General features: G+C 45.1%; 10 protein-coding genes across 10 annotated transcripts; 5 read left to right on the forward strand and 5 right to left on the reverse strand.

The window, feature by feature from the left end:
* Window positions 1-207: 207 nt before the first annotated feature.
* Window positions 208-1,035, reverse strand: N7516_010367 (protein-L-isoaspartate O-methyltransferase; the record flags this gene model as incomplete). Its single annotated transcript, XM_057223086.1, has 2 exons — window positions 208-822; window positions 877-1,035. The coding sequence occupies 2 exons, from the start codon at window positions 1,033-1,035 to the stop codon at window positions 208-210; spliced, it is 774 nt and encodes a 257-aa protein (XP_057070307.1).
* A 496-nt stretch (window positions 1,036-1,531) lies between these two features.
* On the forward strand, window positions 1,532-2,310 carry N7516_010368 (uncharacterized protein; the record flags this gene model as incomplete). The annotated part of the gene is made up of 2 exons (XM_057223087.1): window positions 1,532-1,679; window positions 1,733-2,310. The coding sequence occupies 2 exons, from the start codon at window positions 1,532-1,534 to the stop codon at window positions 2,308-2,310; spliced, it is 726 nt and encodes a 241-aa protein (XP_057070308.1).
* A 394-nt stretch (window positions 2,311-2,704) lies between these two features.
* N7516_010369 (uncharacterized protein) lies at window positions 2,705-4,634 on the reverse strand (the record flags this gene model as incomplete). Its single annotated transcript, XM_057223088.1, has 11 exons — window positions 2,705-2,749; window positions 2,799-2,870; window positions 2,923-2,990; window positions 3,043-3,097; window positions 3,157-3,216; window positions 3,269-3,661; window positions 3,717-4,049; window positions 4,117-4,172; window positions 4,226-4,297; window positions 4,351-4,409; window positions 4,465-4,634. The coding sequence occupies 11 exons, from the start codon at window positions 4,632-4,634 to the stop codon at window positions 2,705-2,707; spliced, it is 1,383 nt and encodes a 460-aa protein (XP_057070309.1).
* Window positions 4,635-5,012: 378 nt separating this feature from the next.
* N7516_010370 (NADH dehydrogenase [ubiquinone] 1 beta subcomplex subunit 9) lies at window positions 5,013-5,515 on the forward strand (the record flags this gene model as incomplete). The annotated part of the gene is made up of 4 exons (XM_057223089.1): window positions 5,013-5,075; window positions 5,129-5,261; window positions 5,311-5,431; window positions 5,490-5,515. Exons 1-4 carry the CDS (start codon window positions 5,056-5,058, stop codon window positions 5,513-5,515), a joined length of 300 nt encoding a protein of 99 aa, XP_057070310.1. The 5' UTR covers window positions 5,013-5,055.
* A 497-nt stretch (window positions 5,516-6,012) lies between these two features.
* On the reverse strand, window positions 6,013-6,530 carry N7516_010371 (histone H2A; the record flags this gene model as incomplete). The annotated part of the gene is made up of 3 exons (XM_057223090.1): window positions 6,013-6,065; window positions 6,123-6,415; window positions 6,478-6,530. 3 exons carry the CDS (start codon window positions 6,528-6,530, stop codon window positions 6,013-6,015), a joined length of 399 nt encoding a protein of 132 aa, XP_057070311.1.
* A 587-nt stretch (window positions 6,531-7,117) lies between these two features.
* On the forward strand, window positions 7,118-7,698 carry N7516_010372 (histone H2B family protein; the record flags this gene model as incomplete). The annotated part of the gene is made up of 3 exons (XM_057223091.1): window positions 7,118-7,292; window positions 7,361-7,432; window positions 7,520-7,698. The coding sequence occupies 3 exons, from the start codon at window positions 7,118-7,120 to the stop codon at window positions 7,696-7,698; spliced, it is 426 nt and encodes a 141-aa protein (XP_057070312.1).
* A 338-nt stretch (window positions 7,699-8,036) lies between these two features.
* N7516_010373 (cysteine protease ATG4) lies at window positions 8,037-9,507 on the reverse strand (the record flags this gene model as incomplete). The annotated part of the gene is made up of 5 exons (XM_057223092.1): window positions 8,037-8,422; window positions 8,479-8,690; window positions 8,734-8,924; window positions 9,011-9,310; window positions 9,369-9,507. 5 exons carry the CDS (start codon window positions 9,505-9,507, stop codon window positions 8,053-8,055), a joined length of 1,212 nt encoding a protein of 403 aa, XP_057070313.1. The 3' UTR covers window positions 8,037-8,052.
* Window positions 9,508-10,260: 753 nt separating this feature from the next.
* N7516_010374 (uncharacterized protein) lies at window positions 10,261-12,017 on the forward strand (the record flags this gene model as incomplete). Its single annotated transcript, XM_057223093.1, has 2 exons — window positions 10,261-11,513; window positions 11,564-12,017. 2 exons carry the CDS (start codon window positions 10,261-10,263, stop codon window positions 12,015-12,017), a joined length of 1,707 nt encoding a protein of 568 aa, XP_057070314.1.
* A 166-nt stretch (window positions 12,018-12,183) lies between these two features.
* On the reverse strand, window positions 12,184-13,869 carry N7516_010375 (putative C2H2 finger domain protein; the record flags this gene model as incomplete). The annotated part of the gene is made up of 2 exons (XM_057223094.1): window positions 12,184-13,699; window positions 13,757-13,869. The coding sequence occupies 2 exons, from the start codon at window positions 13,867-13,869 to the stop codon at window positions 12,184-12,186; spliced, it is 1,629 nt and encodes a 542-aa protein (XP_057070315.1).
* A 454-nt stretch (window positions 13,870-14,323) lies between these two features.
* Window positions 14,324-16,318, forward strand: N7516_010376 (uncharacterized protein). Its single transcript, XM_057223095.1, is given in 5 exon segments — window positions 14,324-14,765; window positions 14,840-14,993; window positions 15,048-15,486; window positions 15,502-16,096; window positions 16,107-16,318. The coding sequence occupies 5 exon segments, from the start codon at window positions 14,356-14,358 to the stop codon at window positions 16,279-16,281; spliced, it is 1,773 nt and encodes a 590-aa protein (XP_057070316.1). The 5' UTR covers window positions 14,324-14,355; the 3' UTR covers window positions 16,282-16,318.
* Window positions 16,319-19,739: the final 3,421 nt, after the last annotated feature.

Genomic DNA, 19,739 nt, shown 5'->3' on the forward strand with positions numbered 1-19,739 from the left:
TGAATTGTCTTTGACTGTGTGAAACACATACCAAAGGTGTTCTTGGAGTCTTTCGATATAGAAAATGGATTGTTTTTTTTTTTTTTTTTTTCGTAAGCTCAGAAGAACTCATTATATTTTGATTTCGACTCGAAAAAAATCAAGGGCATCTGTAGAATAGAACGAGAGAAAGAAAAATAAAAATGAAAAAATGTCTGAATTCCAATCTCATCCTTGTGGAGCATCCGTCAAGGGCACGTAGCTCACCTGGAAGACTTTCTCTTTGTGAATGGATCCATCTTCCTTTTTATCCACCACCCAGATATATTGACCACCACTGAGACTATCCATGGCACTCTCATCGTCTTCCGATTCTACTGGGATGAAAAGTCTCCCAGGAGCACGCAGCTGATCGACCAGGGTTGGATGAAGCTTGTCGGCCGCGGCGCCAACATGGATGGCGTCGTACGGTGCACCTTCTTTCCATCCAAGGCGTCCATCACCGGTGATAAACTTGACAACTGTAGATGCCTGGAAGCCACTACCTTTCTTGGACTTGTCCATGTTGGTACGAGCTATTTCTGTCAGCTCGGGGATATGGTCAATACCAATCACCTGTCCCTGAGCGTTGCCAGATGGGCTGGTCACCAGATTGGCAAGGACATGGGTCAAGTATCCTGAACCCGATCCAATATCCAACACCCGAGCACCTGGTTTGAGATAATTAATCAGATACTCACATGCATGGCCATGCATGTGTGGTGCTGATATAGTGGCCCCATATCCAATGGGTTGAGGTGAGTCCGAATACGGCCGTGATGGAGCATAATGGGCTCGATCAACCTTGGTCATATGTTAGAAAGGACCTTGAATCAGATCATAATCAATAGAGCTCACTCCTATCATGGCATCTTTCACACGCTCATTGTGGATCAGTCCAGCCTTGAATAGGTTCTCGATCAACTCGGTGTTGGTGGATCCAGAACAATACCATGCCATGGTCATAGCCCGTACTTTATTGAGGTTAAATTTTGGTTTGATGCGTAGATTGAGCATGAACTGGGGGGGAGGGGGTGTTATGGAGGTGAAGAAGAGGAGGAGTTCCCTTGTTGTGGTTAATTACATCGTATGTACATATGTGTGAGGGATGTTAGATATACATGACGCCATGATATTTCGATTCACCACACGTGACATCTATAACTGCTTCTATAGTTAAAAATCAATGTAATATACAAAGTATAATAATAATAATAATAATAATAATATAAAAACATAAATGACTAAGTAAAAAGGAAAGAATGTAAGACTAAATATATCAGAAATGGAATATAATCACATACAATTATTATATAGAATCGAGTCACGTGAAGGTGAATATCAAAACACCCTCCAATATAGACAGACTACCTAAGTAATCGCCGACTAATCGCGCCGACTAAGCGTGTTGACTGTGGGAGACAGCTGCACATATAGGGCACCATGGACCCATCTAGGACCATTCATATCCCTTTCAATTGATACCCTCTCCCGCCTCAGCGTGGACTTCAAAATGCCGGAGCCAAGCCCTGCCGTTCATGCCATTGTGGATCTGATGATCCTCGACTACCTGGTCTGCATGTGTATCAGTGGGCTTATAGAAGCAATTCGTCAAGCAAGAGCAACCGAAGATATTGAATGCTCTGCGCTCCTGGTTGAACGTAAGTATCAGAACTTCTCAGCAACAGATCATTCATACTGACGACAGCTCTAGAATTCCACCGGCGGCTTCTCGGTCATCGTCTTGAAGGCCCCTTGCCTTGGGACCTGGACTTGAAATTGCGCATCTTCTACTTGTCCAATCAATTCCTCCACTGGGACCCTCCCAAAGATCGTGATCTCGGTCACTTTGTGCCCCTGTCTGATATCGCAGTTCAATTCATGGACTTCTGTCACTCTGCAATCGCCCACATATCCTGGGCACGCTGGTTCGACCTTGGTGCCCACTTCATGGTTCATGCGATTCTGGAAGAACAAGTGCGCTTCCCAGACCAGCTTCACAGATTATGCAACTGGAGAACAAACGACAGTGAACTCGACATATGGTGGGAGGTTAGCCGTACCATGTTCCTGGAGTACATGCCACCCCCATTTGGTACTGCGGATCCAATGAGCCGAGAAGAGCTCGATGGGGTGTGGCCTCTTCAATGGCTACAGAATCGTTACGTCGGTTTTTTCGAGGATCTTATGGAAGTCCTGGATGCGCCCCTTCTTCTTCAGCTGGAGCGTGGTGAACTGGAAGGCTTGACCCGGGAGGAGACAGAGTGGATTCGAAACTATTGTGGAATTTGATATTCCTACTCAAAAAAAAGACATGAGAACGCGCGCCCTTCCTGTGTGCTTCTTCAATGTCTAATGATCCCAATTCAAAGAGCCATATGAGGGAAAGCCAACGCCGTGGATCACGAGTTGTTTAAAGTGCAATTACCACATGTACACTACACTAATTCGGTCTCCATATTGATCGTTCAATCTCAATCAATTCTCAACAGCCGATAAAGATCGAAAGCGACACACGCATAACAGAAGAATAGTATAGTAGAATAGTACTCAGAGCCCACTACAAGACCTGTCCTTGATATGGCATTTATATCTTGGAACATAATAATTTACAAAAGGGCGCAAGGCCGCTCCAGGTACGAGAACATAGATAATAAAAGGCGCGTGGCAAAAACACTCATGCTACCTAGCCAAGCAGCATGCGCCGGGGGTCCTCAATGTACTCCTTGATCTGTGATGGGATTAGTGATTGATTCAGGTGGACGAGGAGGTAGACATACCTTGACAAGGAAAGTAACGGCCTCGCGACCATCTAGGAGACGGTGATCGTAGGTGAGAGCCAAATACATCATCTAGAGACATCAGTAAACCGAAGAAAAAGTGACTGGATTGGTCTGTACGTACGGGACGGATTTCGACCTTGCCGTTCACAGCGACAGGCTTGTCCTTAATGGCGTGGAGACCCAAGACAGCTAGACACAATTAGATGCGAGCCCTAAAGATAGATAGTACGAGAGAACTGACCTGTTTGGGGAACGTTGATGATGGGTGTACCCATCAGCGAGCCGAAGACACCACCCTGAGCAAGTTAGCCGTGTTATTCTTAAACACACAAAGACAGGGGGAAAAAGAACATACGTTACTGATGGTGAAGGTACCACCGGCCATGTCTTCAATGGTCAACTTGTTGTCACGAGCCTATTACATGTCAGTAAACTGGACATCCCCCTCCAGAGGAACAACTACTCACCTTCTTTCCGAGATCGGCGATGGCCTTCTCGATTCCAACGAGATCCTTGCCTTCGGTGTTACGGACAACAGGGGTGACAAGACCCTTCTCGGTGGCGACTGCAACGCTGATGTCAACGTAGTCGCGGTAGACAATGGTGTCACCGCCGTTAGGACCCTCAATGGAAGCGTTGACAGCGGGGATATCCTTCATGGCAAGCACACAAGCACGGGAGAAGGCGCTCATGAAACCAAACTTCACGCCGGTCTTCTTGAGCACATCGTCCTTGTACAGTTTCCGGAACTCCATCAGCGAGGACATGTCAACCTCGTTGAAAGTGGTAAGAGAAGCGGCGGTGTTCTGGGACTGCTTCAGGCGCTCGGCAATACGCAGACGCATACGGTTCATTTTGACCTAACCCAAAATTAGTTTGAAGTCAAGGTCAAAGGTCTGTTGGCGGTCAACATACCCGGCGTTCTTCACGGTCACCAAGAGCTGGCTGTTCAGCGGCTTGGGGCTTGGACTCCGCCTTGGGAGCCTGCTTGGGGGGCGCGGCCTTCTTAGGTTCGGGCTCCTTGGGCTTTTCGGTCTCGGCGGGTGCGGGCGGAGCATCCTTCTTGGGCTCAGACTCCTTGGGTTCGGGCTCCTTGGGCTTCTCGGCGCCCTCGTCCTTCTTTCCACCTTCGGGAGCGCCGCCAAGCTCGATCTTGACGAGATCCTGGCCGACAGTAACGGTATCTTCCTCGTTCACGAGGAACTCCTTGATGGTACCAGACTCCGGGGCATTAACCGAAACATCAATCTAACGACAAAATATATCAGCGACAAAACTAGTTATGAGGGGTGGGGACAGAGTTGTTGGTATTTACCTTGTCTGTTTCAATTGTCGCAATCTCCTCGTCGCGCTCGACAAAATCGCCAACCTCTATATCAGAATAAGCAAATGTCCAATGTTCAACCACGCCTAAAGGACCATACGTTTTGAGAACTGCTTGAGGGTACCCTCTGTAATCGATTCAGCCATACTGGGGACCTTGATGATGGAGTCGGCTAAGCACTATTAGCAATTGACCAATGAGACTGCTTTAAGAAAGAGTAATTACCATAGGTGCGAAGTTGGTGGCCTCCTAGGGGAGCAAGACTGAGTCGCGAGACACTGAGGCTATAGGGTTGTATGAGCTAAAATTGCGACGGACGGCCATGACATGGATACTTACCCGGAGGAAGAGACCTGCAGCAAACCCGAAGCTGAGCGAGCTGAAGTCTTCCGCGTGAGGGTAGACAATCCCTTGATATTGCGGAACTGGCTTGATGCCCGAGGAGCGGTTTTGGCCACAGCCGAGAAGCGCTGGCCCGAGAGGCGCGCAATAGAGATTCGGGAAGCCATGATGAATTAAAGCAAAATTTATTCAGCTGGGGAAAAGCCAAACCGGGGTTTATAAGAAGGGGGAAAAGCTTCAACTCTAAAAATTAGAGGAAGCAAAGAAGATGAAGCTCGGATTAGATCGGGTTCTGAGGTAAACCGGGCACACCCTTCCGGCAGAGGCGGACTATTCTTCTTACACTACGGGGACCGGCAGTGACCATTTGAGCAAGTTTGTGCCGAACGAATTAGGAAGCCCAGAATAGTCAACCTGACGACATTGAAACCCTCAACCCCGACCTATTGTCCACCAGGAACCCTAACAATCTTCAAAGATTGTCATTTCTGTTTGATAGACCAGTTTTATCAACATCCGCACTATTTTATTTTTTCCTTCTCCTCTTCCAGCTGGCCGGAATTGGACCCGGGACAAAACTTGAGCACAATGTCCACCTCCGCTGTTAAGTGAGTTAGTAGGCTGATACCTCCCTAATGGACTGTTCACTGATCTACTACAGGTCGCTCTACCGGCGCTCTCTGAAATTGTCTCTTGACTGGGCTGTCCACCGGCAGATCTGGCGTGGACAAGCGGTCTATATCCGATCCCTTTTCGAAGCCAACAAGGACGTCCGCGATCCTCGCCAACAACAGGTATGCGACACCAAAGATCCATGATTGGCAAACCTGACACGTGTTCTAGGTTTTGCTGCGCGAGACAGAGAAGCTCTTGGTAACCTGGAAGCACCCTGACCCATACCGAGCACCTACTGCGCCTGGCGGCAACAAATGGGAGCGCAACCTACCAGCCCCAATCCTGCCATGTACGTTTAAATCCACATACAACCTTTTTGGATTTACACTAACCATGAAATCATGTAGATGCCCAACCTCCCGGTGCACACTAAGTCAAATCACTATTGCAAAAGACAATATGAAGGATTGAGCCAATTGCAAACATGAACTATGCAATATAAAGTATGCGTCTTTCCTGCAGATGTAGAGAGTACCAAAACAGAATCAAGAATCAAGAAGTTCATTTTATGTACAATAAATGGCCAATGGCCACCACAACAGCGGCAAATTCAGAAGAATACTATGTCTTTGCACAATGTATTTACCAAGTACGAAAAGTGGGTGGATTTAACACTTGAAAGACCTGGAGTTTTCATTGATTTGGGCTCATACCCAGGGCTAGTATCCGAAAGTTGAAACCCCTCAAGCAAGTTAAGGTCGTCGGTATCATTCCATGTCCGTAGACATAATGTACAACCAGGAAATTGATGGAAGAAAAAAGAGAAAACGCAGAGCCATAACGTGTCCGTCCCATAACCCCATTATCGTGTCAAAGAACCAATCCGCGCCGGAAAAGAAAACAAACAACCCGCGAAAAAAGAGAGAACCCTTACAGCTCCTGGCTGCCCTTGCCGGCCTTGGGAGTCTTCTTGGGAAGAAGGTCTGGAAATAAGGTTAGTACATGCTATTTAAAATGACAGTTGATGGGAGATAACGTACTCTGGTGGATGTTGGGGAGAACACCACCCTGAGCAATGGTGACGTGACCCAGGAGCTTGTTCAGCTCCTCATCGTTGCGGATAGCAAGTTGGAGGTGACGGGGAATGATACGGGTCTTCTTGTTGTCACGGGCGGCGTTTCCAGCCAACTCGAGAATCTCAGCGGCGAGGTACTCAAGAACGGCAGCGAGGTAAACGGGAGCACCGGCACCGACACGCTGAGCGTAGTTACCCTTGCGGAGCAGACGGTGGACACGGCCAACGGGGAAGGCCAAACCAGCCTTGGATGAACGGCTGAAGATGTTGATGTCAGTATGAAAGGTATATATATAAGACGCGAAATGTAAACAACTTACGACTGCGCGTTCTTGCTACCGCTAGCCTTGCCGCCAGACTTTCCGCCAGTCATTTTGATGGTTTGTTTTTGGAAAAAAGGGAGTTGGGTTTAGTGGAAAGAGAAGTGAGTTGTTTGAAGGTGGAGAGCTTGAGTTATGGTGTAAAGTCGCAAGAGCAGGTGGGAGAGCGTGTGGAAGCGGAGGACCTTTATAAGGACGCGGTGAGGGTGACGTTGGGACAGCATCAATGAGCCCTCCAGATCACAGTCTCGCTTAGATGTTGCAGCCAATGATCAATCAGATCAGACATTCCGCTTTGGGAATAGTGTCGTAATATAACCTTATTACCATACCTGACAGTCACCTGAGCGTGATTATACCCCACCTTTATCACCTTAAAACGCGTCAAGGTCAGTTTAATCATACAGATCATACCAGCTCATTACCGTATTGAAATTCGGCCTCCTTTTCACCCCCTCCAGGATCAACTAGCCTTTGGAACACGAGTATAAAGATGCTCTCTCCCCTCGTCACCGCGTCTCTTTAACTTAACCTTCCACATTCCATCTCCGTTTCCCACCTACACGCTTCATCCATCTTTACCTTTTAACTCTTTCAACTCCTTTTTTTTCCCCAACCAACTTTTCAAACCACATTCAAAATGCCCCCTAAGGCCGCTGAGAAGAAGCCCTCCACTGGTGGCAAGGCCCCAGTTGGCGGCAAGGCCCCTGCTGAGAAGAAGGAGGCTGGCAAGAAGACTGCCACCGCTGCCACTGGCGAGAAGAAGAAGCGCGGCAAGACCCGCAAGGAGACCTACTCTTCTTACATCTACAAGGGTACGTCGATTCCTGAAAACAACATCCCGACCAAGTGAAAACGCGTCCAATACTGACTCCATTTCCAGTCCTCAAGCAGGTCCACCCCGACACTGGTATCTCCACTCGTGCTATGTCCATTCTGAACTCCTTCGTCAACGGTATGTTTTTTTTCTTCACAGCACTCAAAAAACAAACGCGTCTACGCGTTTTCTTGTCACGTCATGTTTTCTGACTTCATTTTCCAGACATCTTCGAGCGTGTCGCTACCGAGGCCTCCAAGCTGGCTGCTTACAACAAGAAGTCCACCATCTCCTCCCGGGAGATCCAGACCTCTGTGCGCCTCATCCTCCCCGGTGAGCTGGCCAAGCACGCCGTCTCTGAGGGCACCAAGGCTGTTACCAAGTACTCTTCTTCCGCCAAATAAGCGGCTTCTTTACGTTTTCTTTCCAGCTTGCTTTTGTTTTTACTACCTCTTGATCTGTTATGGGCTCTGAGGTGGTCGGTTATGGGTGTTTTGCGGGTTTCTAATGCGTCATGGGATGGCTTGAATTTTCTTTTCCCCGATGGGTGATTTTATTTTGAATGGTTACCACTCGATACGTGAATGCGGTGTAACATAACTCGGGTCTGGGGCAGGCATGGATTGGCCTCCCCTACTAGAACGCGAAATTCCAAATGCTTAATTGCATTGCATCATGATTCTATTTCTCTCCTTCCTGGTAAAAAAAAAAAAAAAAAAGAAGAAGCAATCTGCTATCTACTGGTTTGTCTAGAACTCTCACTCCATCTCATCTGAATCGTCCAGCGCCTCAACTTCATCCAGAGCCTCCGCCCGACCATGGCCATGATCTGACTGATGCTGACTGGGGAAGATGTGCACGATGGGCTGTCCAGGCGTGGACTGGATTCGTTTCTTCCAGTCCGCCAAATCATCTTCGTCTTTGATAAGAAATCCAATCAACATGCTGGGATCCATGTCTTTGATATGGATTCTTCGCAGTCTGCTGGTGTAATAGCTATCCAGTTCCTCTTGGGTGTAAAGCCCATCTGATCGATAGGACGTTGCAGGTCGAGTGGTATGTGGATCAAGGAAAAAGAGGTGGCAGTCTTGAGCCCCTACAAAGTAATGCGATGCAGATGGGCGTCCACTAGTTTAGTTAGCGCATACTTTATATCGGGCATACGAACAGATGCATGGACCTACCCTGCAATGCCAACGGATTGGGGGTATGTCAGTGCAGCTCGGAGTCCATCCCAGTACGCTGGGGTGACATTATCGATCCCCAGCCTAGTTCCTATCAGGATGAGTGTTGGTTGAATTCGACCTGAGCTATCGTGTGATACGTGTGCAAATGTGTCTTCATAGACGTCCGATGTGTCGTTGGTTACATAGACCCTGAGTTGGGGGGTCTCGCTCTGGGTTGAAAGTAGTCTATCGCCATCAGCATTACCTTCATACCTCGAGTTTTGGTAACACGCACTGGATACATTTAGCAGTTGCCGAAGGCCCAAACCATTCACCTGGGTATTTTCCGCATGATTCTGCCCCACGATTGACAAACTGGTGTATGGAGAAGGGAGCTTCGGGGTGATCGGCGAACATAGATATTAGCTTTGACTCTTCCTCCACTTTCTCCCCCCGGCGCCAGTCTAGTTGGTATCTCTGGTTAGCTCTATTTTTGGGGGCTAGGTTTGGCTTGATTTTTTTTTCACACATGGTTGGATGCATCTCTCACCTCGTCCTAGTAATAGATCTGAAAAGGTATTTGCCAAAAGGCTTTGTCCAGATCTGATCATGCAGCCCCACCCCGTATCTGATGTAAAGCCCTGGGGGTCCATCAGCTGACTTCTCAGGCGTACCCCCAGTGTCATCGAGGATGTTGCTTCTGGTGTCTTTGTTCGTGGAATCGGTATAAAATTTGATCGATACGTGATCCAGATCCTCGATCCAAAATCAGAGAGAAATGCCTTTGGCCATGCTGTGTCATTCAACGTGCTAGCATCGGGTTGTCTTGAGGTAATATGTGGGTTGCTGGCTGTATGGGGTGTTAGATGTAGGGTATGGGGTTATATATTCGCTTGACTGAGACTCACTGGTCTGGTCACTAGATGGCTGCGGGGGGGCATACTCTCTGCCCAGGCACCATATCGACGCCGCAGGTATATCATTTCTGGGTTCTGGGTCCCAGAAGTATTGTACTATGCGTTTGCACTTTTCCATGTCCACGGTCATGGTTGGTGCTGGTTTTTTGTGGTGGAGTGGTTGTAGGTTGATGATTATGGTAGGTGGTTTAACATCGGAGGTGAGTAGATATATATATATCTCTCTATCTCTCTCCGTCTCTCACCAACATGGAAGTTAACTCGGTGATTTAAACCCAAGCGACAGCGACTAAGCCAGATCACCATAAAAAGAACAAGTGAATTCCTCAACCAAAAAAAAGGGAAGATTTTGTTACAAAAGACAACCAGTTCGTCCCTTTTCTCGGGGTATGATGTCCCCCAGATGAGGGGGTAGTCTTCAGTCACGAGCCAAGACGTCACCGACTTCAATTGTATACAACAATCTACATCTACACTCGATAAATATGTGTTTTATACTCTACAATTGAAGATATTTTAGTGGGAAATATATTAAAATATATAATATATAATATATAGTATATATAAAAGTCTGGAAAATAAAAATAACCCGTCTACATACATGTATGTATGTTACCTTGGTATTGTTATCGTTACACTTTTTGTACCAGATCCGTCACCGCCCGGACTCGACCCAAAGGCCAAAATAATCCCCCCAGTCACTTCTTTTTTCCCCAACAGATCAGATTCACCAACACACATGGCCCGTCATGGGAAATTCAAGGCCCGTACTAGGCGGGCACCGATGGGTAGAGGTAAATAACGTGCTCCTATTCCTTTGATGAATACTAATATAATTTTTTTTTTCTAAAAACGAAAAGACCCATCGCCACACCAGTTTACTATGCAACAGGAAGCTCGGAATACTGAAACTCATCAGCGATCATGGTCAGATAGTAACCTTCGCCATAAAGCCGTTCACTTTGTGAGCGCGGGAAGTCTAGAACCGACATTGGAACAAGCAGATGAGGAGCAGACAAAATCAGACATGGACCGGGAAGAACCAAAGACCGACAATATACCGGACAATATACCGGACAATATACCGGACAAGAAGGCCAACCTCGAGGTCCCATTCATTTTCGACTCAAAGGGACAAGGAGTTGTCCATACCGAACACCCGGACCCAGTATTGCAGTCAAACTTATCGGACATAGACGACTCGAGTGAGGATGAGGTTGTGTTCACCGGCCGTAGGAGGAATACAAAACCCGTCCTCATCGAAATCCATCAGAACGAGATCCAAGAAATCATGCAGACGACTACTGTTGCATTCAGGCAGAAATCGCACACACCAACGTTGGACTCCACGCCCCGGGATTCTTCGCCCGCCGCTACCCCCATAGACAAACTTGAATCCAACACAGAGAGACCAGACTGGCCACCGGAAGAAGAGACCGACCCACTAGCCGACTATATTGCCAACATCGACAATGACTACCATGAGGAAGTGAAACCCGATGCAAAGATTGACCTGGAAGGTGGCATTGACGTCGAAAAGGCCGCAACGCAACTAGACTTGTCGGCGTCGAGCCCCACAGGCTCCAAAATTGAATCACCAAGATCATTAGCTCAAATGCAAATCGACACCGAACATGACTCAATCCCAACATCAAGCGAAGACGATGAGGGCGATATGGTCATCTCTGGATCAGATGACGACACCCTTGAAGACTTCGTGCTGCTTGAGGACTTGGCGAACGGATATTCTGGGTCCACCAAGAAGGCATCTCGTTATGGAAAGCCTTCATTTACATCGGCATCGGCATTTGCGGATGCTCTTGAGTCTGAACCATATTTCGGGTTTGACATAATGGACTTTGATCGGTCCAGTCTACGGAAAAAAGCCAAGGGCAAGAAATCCATCCCTGACGTGGTACTATCCGACAGTGAGTTCGAAGTCGAGCTACAGGAAGCCTGGCAGAACGACCGGACCAAAAAGAAGCTGCGGAAGATGGAGCGAGCAGAGCTCCGGGCGCAAGGATTACTGGGCAGAAAAGCAGGAAACCCAGACCTCAAGGTCAAGTACCCCAAGGAAATGAACATGGAGGAATTTATGACCGAGATTCGCTCATTCCTGATGTCTGCTAGAAATAGGTTTGTTCTATATCTGCTTATTCTCATCGACCTAGCTAACCTCAATATAGCCTGTCCTTGCCGCCCATGACGAAGCAACGCAGGAAGCTGATACACGAATTGGCCAATGCGCTGAATTTGAAATCACAATCACGCGGCCATGGACTTTCTCGCTTCCCGGTCCTCAATAAGACAGCGCGCACTCCGCGATACACACCGAAGACTATATCCAACGTTGACGAGCTCTTATCCGGGAGGAAGTTCAACCGTCGGTTGTTCAAATCATGGGGCACCGAAGTGCCGAAATTCTCCCAAGCCAAGCGTGGAAAGTCCGGTGCTGCCTCGTATATGGATGGCGATGTGGTTGGCGCCTCTGCTCCGGAAATCGGAGCTGAAAACCGAGGGCGGGCCATGCTGGAGAAGATGGGATGGAGTACAGGTACTGCTTTGGGTGCCGCCGACAACAAGGGAATTCTGCAGCCTGTCGCGCAGGTCGTGAAGAACTCGCGGGCTGGGTTGGGTTAGGTGTTTTGGGGTTGTGTTAGGAAGAAAGGGAAGATTTCCCGGCATATATATGCCTTGTTAAAGCTATAGAAATAGAAATGTAAGAGTTGATGGCCTTTTTTTTTTTTTTTTTTTTTTTTTTAAAAAAAAAGGGAAAAAACGGTAAATGAGGCTCACGTATGTGTTACTAGTGGTTCCTCCCCTTCTTAGCAATAAACCCCGTCAGGGGTTGTGCGTGGTCGAGGTCTCTAATATGATCGAATAATTTAGACTTGGTTGGGAAGGGAGCCTGGCAGTTTGCACAGATGAACCCCGTGGGTTTATCCGCCTGCTTTGCGGCCCTTTTCGCCCGTTTCTGCTTGGCCTTGCCCATTTTGAGAGTTGGTGACTGCTCAGTGAGGTCCGAAGAGACCGGATTATCAGGTATATCAGAGGAGTCTCCGGCGCGCGTGGACAAGGAATCCATATCGGCACGGAGCCTCGTCTCGACATATTCCCTGGAGGCATAATCGTCATCATGCGAAGATGTTGGGGTGTCTAGTTCGGAAGGAGGACTTGGTTCCTCTAGCTCGGAAAGAGGAGTTGTCTTCTCCAGCCCGTGTGAACGTCCTCGATCCTCAGCATCAATGTTGTGGCTCTTCACAGAGGTATCTAATCCCAGATCGACACCCGAGGCATCAGAAACCTCATATTCCCTGTCATCAACCTCAAGAGGTTTAGTTGTAACTGCATTGGCACTCGGATCATTGGACTCCAGATCCAATTCATGGTTCTGCATTCGCATCTCCCAGCATAGCTGTTTGACCGCCTTCAAATGCTTCTTGCTACGTTCATGCGCCTCGAATTGCTTCTGACTTTTGAAAGATTTGTGACATGCCACACATTCAAAACTCTCGACTTCGCTCTCTTCGCTCTCCTGGTCTTCACCGGCCACTGGTTGCTCTGATTGGGCCCATTCGGGGAGGACATGATCCCGCATCTTGGCTTGATTCATAGCTCGTGATCTTGCAGCTTGTGCAGCTACAGACTGGCGGAGGGTTTCCTGGCGTTGAGCTTCACTTTGGGCATTGACTTTGTATCGTGGATCACGTTTCTTGACAAAGGCCACGAGGGACCTAACAGCATCATTGAATTCTCGGATGCCTTCCTCCCGAAGACGTCTGTTCTCCTTTTCCATCATTCGTCGCACCCGACGATCAGGCGCTTCGGAATAACGATGAACATCTTTCCACGCGAATGACTTTTGGGTGGAGAATCCGGTCCATGCGGCATAGAAGGGCCGTACAACGGTCTCAAAATCGTCATTACCAGATCCAAATGATGGATATTCGATAGGATCTTGATTCTCCCACTGACAGGCCAATCTTTCTTCCAACATGAGCTGTTCGAATTGCTCTCGCAAACCACCAAAGAATCCGGTTGTGGAGTCGGAGAATTCCATGCGAGGACTGAACTTCGAAAAGAGTTTGAGGACATCTTCGGCTGTTGTGATTCGAACATTGTACGAGTGTTGATCATCGGTATTTCCGCTGGTCCCTAAAAATGCATCGCTATGGGAGTCGTACCATGCTCGTTCCTGGGGATCGGCCAATACTTCATAAGCGGATTGGATTTCGGCGAACAGCTTGGTAGCTTCGTCAACATTCCCATAATTTCGATCTGGGTGCAATACAAGAGCTTTTTTTCGATATGCCTTTTTGATCCTGAGAGGTCGGACCAGTTTTAGTTATGTCCACAACTACATATCCATGTGAACTTACTCCTCATCGGTTGCACCACGGGTTATACCAAGCAGCTCATAGTAGTCGGTCTTCCGGTCTGGTTGTTCTGAAGCGCCTGAGCTAGCCTGGCTAGTGGAATGGAATTGGCCCATGGTGTGTAAGAGGGAGAGGGGAGGGAGGGGGGATGGTGAATACCGCAATACTCGCTTGCGGTTGAAACAGAACTTTCTTGTTTAGTAATTCATTTCAAATATTTCAAGGAGATCATTAGTATGAAAAGTAAGAGTATTGTCTATAGGTGTCTATAAGCAAAAGGGAAAGGAAGAAAAGGAAGTCCAAAAAAACAAAAAAAAAAAACAAAAAAACGAGGGTTCAAGGCTTGGCATCTTCGATAAGAGAGAGAGAGAGATAACGAAAGCGGGGAGAAACATCTTCTTGCTTCTTGCTTTCCTTGCCTTCCACTATTTTCCCTTTTCCCTTTTCCCTCTCCCCTCTTAACTCTCTGATCTACTTTTTAATTTGATCTTCTTCTCTTGCACTTATTAAGGAATGTAAACCGGCTCTTATTCCGTTCTGATTACCTTTTCCTTTGTCTTTCTTACCCTCCCCCGACCATCATCAATATTCCACCTTCAGGGATGGTTCAGTCTTTAATCCATCTTCCAGACGAGATCCTGCATTCGATTCTATGTTATTCTTCTCCTCAATCCTGCGCTGCCATTGAACAAACCAATAGTCGATTTCAAAATGTAACGAATGAGCGTTTACTATGGCGTCACCATTGCCAGTCACATTACAAGTTCTGGGATGGGCGACATGATATGCCCCGGAAGCTTGCCTGCCCAGTGAATTCAACCAATTGGAAAGCTCTGTTTGTGTCCAAATATCGGATTGATCGATCTGTCACTCGGCTTCTTGATAGTATTCTTGCGAGCCAGACCGGCCGGATCGAGAAGTTTCGCCATGTTGTCGATATGGGATACGATACCAAGGATACTCTTCTGCGATATAGCCTGATAGAGTCCGGGGATGATTATTTGGCCAGAAGGTGGGCTACTAATCCTATGCAAGTTGACATGTGTTTCCCTTGAATTGACCAGTGGCTTGTGCCAACCACAAAAGGTACTATGCCCACGCGCTCTTGACTTGCCTGCACCGAAGCATTGCCATACCGGAATGGGCGAAACTGAAACGCGGAGAACCTGTGTCACTCGACAGAGCCTTGGCCTGCTTCGATCTCTTTATACCTGAAAGTGGAACTGGGGATTTGGATGAAGTAGGTTTTATCCCAGTGTAACCCACGATAAATCCATACCTGACTCTGATTTAGATACGAGACTCTCTGGATGAGATCCTCAACCGCTTTGTGGCGTCTCACCCGGATCTGTACCTCTTCACCCCTCGTGAGAAGGCAGTAGCCATAGCATCATGGTTAGAGGTGAATGATCTCACAGGGATAAATCCAGAGCGGGAATATCATTCTTTGGAACATAACTTTTTAGGGCTGGTGCTAAAGGATCCAGAGCATAACTCACTGCCGTTGGTGTCAGCTGCGATATATTGCTTTGTTGCGCAGGGGGTAGGCTTAAACGCCCATCCTTGTGGATTTCCGTTCCATGTACATGTGATCATTACCCCCCAGGTGGGCTCAGACATCAATGGCAATGCTTTGAGTGGGATAGAGCCAGGGGGGGCCCTTTATTTGGACCCATTCCGGGGAGCGAAAGAAACGTCTATCTCAACCCTGCGCAGCCAATTAACATTTCTGGGTATGTCTAACATAGACCAGACCGCAACTCTGGGTGAAGCGTCAACCTCGGGCGTTATCTTGCGTTGTGGTAAGAACATATTGAACTCGATTCGTGTCGAGCCTCAAAATCCGACCTGGCGGGCCACCTCGGTGGACATCGTGAGCGCAAAGTACGCAGCGCTCTGGGCTGTGATGCTACTATCGGGCGATTCGAGGCCGATGGATCTACGCCATCAGTTGCCATGGCTCATGGAACTGTTCGCTACAGACTTTCCTTCTGATGTGTTTCTAATCGAGCAGTACATCGCTCCTCTGTTTCATGGACTGTTCGAGCATGAGCACATACTGGAGAGCCTTCATGTGATGAGGGCTGTGGATAAGATCCCAAAACAGATTCGGAGGCGAACCGGTGGCAATGCAAATATACAATACAAGGTGGGCCAGATTTTCCGCCATCGTCGCTATCATTACGAGGCTATTATCACGGGCTGGGACTCCGAATGTGGCGCCGGCGAACAGTGGATGAGGAGAATGGGGATCGATCGATTAGAAGCTGGCAGGCACCAAAGCTTCTATCATGTGCTGTGGGTTGTACCTGCGTCGTCTCTTTTTGGCTACTGGCTAACAATGTATGCATAGTGTGGCAGATCGAAGTGTCCGCTATGTGGCCGAGGAAAATATTGGAATAATTCTACCTCGTTTCACGGAATTGCCGAGTAGTTTGACTGCCATTGCGGGTAAGCATTTCAAACGATGGGATGAGAGGGACAGGAAGTTTGTTAGTAACATGAAGGATGAATACCCCGATGACTAGTGGAAATAAACTCTGCTTTATTCGGATTGTTGCTGGCTAGGACTTTGAAATTCAAATTACCAGGCCATATGGAAGGGATCTCCTAGCTGACGGATAGTATACGTTGTCAAACGTCTCTAATATAGAATAACAAAGATACTTATTACCTTATGTTACCAGCTAGGTCTTTAGGGAAAAGAGTGCATTTCAACGAGAATACTAAGTATAGAGAGTAAAAAAGGAAAAGAAGAAAAGAATCTACGAGTAGGGATGTTTTATAGGGTTAGGTCTGTCTCATCCTAATAAAACAAACATACTAGGGATCTCAATGGAAGCGTTTAGCAGTAATAGTAAGCGATCCCCTCCGGGAGCCCTTCGGGGGGGAAGGGGGGGCCTACGGCCGCCTGGTAAACAATTCTCTCCTCTATATAACTATTGTCGACCAGAATGACTCCTTGCCCGTCCCGTCATTACTGGATTTTCTCTTTATGTGTAAGCAGGACCTACTTCTTGGTCTATTAGTAAGCACTTAGGGATATATAGAGAGAAGACCTTATACTTCTTAACAAATATACTCATTTTACTACTGTAAGGGAAATTGGGCTCTGGACCAATATTCTCCACAAGGAATACTCTTAATGGAAAATGCAAGCATTAACCAAAAAGACCACTCAGAGTTTCCACTATATGCGCATATGCCCAATGCGACCGAGATTTCTCCACTTTGTGGGTTGTATGGACTTATCCATTACAACTACTTACTCGATATAGTAAGATTTTTGGTATTAAGTTATTGCCTTTATTCCTTCGTTCGATAGTTATAGTAGAACACTAATGGCACAGCAAAAAGTCTAATGGCACAGTTCACTAAACCCTTTTGGTCCTAGCTTTCTTGGCACCCATTTGTCGGCCTAGGTGTTATTTATTATGGTATCACCACAGTAAAAAACACAACCCCTAAATCACCCCAGCCACTCCATGGTCGGCCCCATAATAATGCCACTATTAAATCACGTGATCATGACGGTTTATAATAAATAAGATCACGTGATTATATTGATCACGTGATTGTAGTTGCTATTTCCTAGCATTGTTTGCATTGTTTGCAAGACCATATTCAGATGGTTTTAATAGGCTATATATACCTAGATTTTCCCCACTTACTCCATCAACATGCCTACCACCGATAACGTCATTATCAACCTGCCTGCCACCGATTATGTCATCACCGACCCCCCTGCCACTAATCATGTCATCACCGACCCCCCTACCGCCGATTATATCTATGTCATTACCGACCTACCTGCCGCTGTCAACCCCCTGCCACCGACGATGCCATCAAAAAAAAAAAGTAAAGAAATAAAGGTTTTACTATAGAAGATCGAAATTAATGGACGATAATTAGCATGCAGAGATTTCATTGTGGGTGCCAAGGCTTGATTAACCCTATCACCTGATCTAATCTTAGACAATCATAATCACGTGATCTGATTAGACAATCATAACCACGTGATCTAATCTAGACAATCATGATCACCTGATCTAATCTTAGACAATCATAATCACATGATCTTCATAATCACGTGATCTAATCTAGACAATCATGATCACATGATTTAATAGTGGCATGGCATTATTATGGGACCGATCATGGAGCTGATTGTGGCTGGGGTGATTCAGAGGTTGTGTTTTTTACTGTGGTGATACCATAATAAATAACACCTAGGCCGAAAAATGGGTGGCAAGAAGGCTAGGACTAAAGGGGTTTAGTGAGCTGTGCCATTAGACTTTTTGCTGTGCCATTAGTGTTCTACTAGTTATAAGCCCGGTTAGCTAGTAACTCTTCTTTATAAGATTACTACTTAGTCGCTTATTTAAGTACCTAATAACCCCTAATACCTCCTAAGTAAGAAGTACGCGAGAAGTTAATAGGTTAAAATTTATTAGAACGAAGTATAACCTAACCTACTTCCTACCTCTTCCTTATCTTTAAATAATATAAAGAATAAGTATTATAATACCGAGATATTACTCTTTTATAATAATCTTATTTCTTTAGATACCGATCGTAGTATCTATAAAAAAAAAAATCCTTAGATTCTCGCTTTAATAGTAAACTTAGTTCTTAAATATAGAGAATTCTAGGCGGAGTCTAAAAGTATTGTTACCAGCCAGTTCTTAATTAAAAGAGTGCATTTCAACTAGAACAATAAGTATAGGGAAGAAAAAGAAAAGAAAGAAAAAAGAAATCAACAATAGGACCAAAGATAATATAGGGTGGGTCCTAGGTTAAGGGCGGAAACAATCAGTAGAAAACTCTATAGACGGGTAAATACGGTAGAACTAACTAACTAGTCTAAAGGCGGAGCTAGTTAGTAGAAAACTCTATAGATCGTTATATAACCCCCGACTAAGAATATATTTAGCCCCTAAATACCGGCTTATTATTATCTCTATAGTCTTTAAAGAAGACTTTATCTTCGGCTACGTCTATCTAGGCTTATAGGCGTATCGGGGGTCTAGGCTTTAAAAGGTAATTATTATAGAAGTCCTAAATTTTTTAAAGTATATACTTAAAATTCCCTATAGGATACTACTATAGATCGAGATTATAGCCGAGTTATTAAACTTAATATTATAACTTCCGGTAGTAAAGATATAAATTAATAATCTTATTTATCTTTTATTTATCTTTCTTAGAAATCTTAATTAATAATAGCGGATCTAGATACTATTTATATAATAGTTCTAATAATAAGGCTTTTCGAAGCTTATTAGAATTAAATATTAGATAAACTCTAATAGATTCTAGAAGATCGAGCTTATAAATATTTCCGATCTTCTTAATAATTTTATAGAGTCCGCTAATAAAATAAAAAAGCTTCTAATTTAGGTAGTTAAGCTATTAATCCTTTATTATAATAAAAATCTAATTACTAATATTAAAATCCTTCTTTTTCTAATATTTATTTACTTACTAAATTATTTATTATTAAGATTTTATAATCTAATTTTTTATTTTTATTTAGATATTTTAAAATTATAATAATATATTTATTATATCTTATTTATTATCTATTAGATTACTTTAATCTTTTTAATTAAAGAATATAATTAGTTTATAATCTTTTTTAATAAAGAATAATAATTATTTTATAATATCTTATAGAAGAATTAATATTATAAAATCTATTATTAATAAAATCTTTAATTAATTATTCTAGTTCTATTTAATATATAATTATAATCTTTAGACTATATACTAATTTATAATTTCGCTTTATTTATTAATCTAAAGATAATAAATAATTAATAATTTTTTCTTAATTCTAAATATTTAATAAAACTTAATCTAGAATTCTAAAATAAACTATCTTTTCTAGTCTAATATAATAATCTCTAGAATATCTATAATTCGAATTATATTATTAATAAATAATCGAGCTATCTATTTAATATTAATATCTTTATAATAAAGA

The sequence above is a fragment of the Penicillium verrucosum genome (genome assembly GCF_028828655.1).
Source record: "Penicillium verrucosum strain IBT 35672 chromosome Unknown utg000004l_segment0_segment0, whole genome shotgun sequence".
Taxonomy (NCBI): Eukaryota; Fungi; Ascomycota; class Eurotiomycetes; order Eurotiales; family Aspergillaceae; genus Penicillium; species Penicillium verrucosum.

Excerpts from the sequence above, each read along its gene's own strand:
- N7516_010376 (XM_057223095.1), top strand. The coding sequence starts at position 14,356 with ATGGTTCAGTCTTTAATCCATCTTCCAGACGAGATCCTGCATTCGATT. Across the intron at positions 14,766-14,839 it reads GATGATTATTTGGCCAGAAG|GTACTATGCCCACGCGCTCT; the intron begins GTGGGCTACTAA and ends CAACCACAAAAG. Across the intron at positions 14,994-15,047 it reads GAACTGGGGATTTGGATGAA|ATACGAGACTCTCTGGATGA; the intron begins GTAGGTTTTATC and ends ACTCTGATTTAG.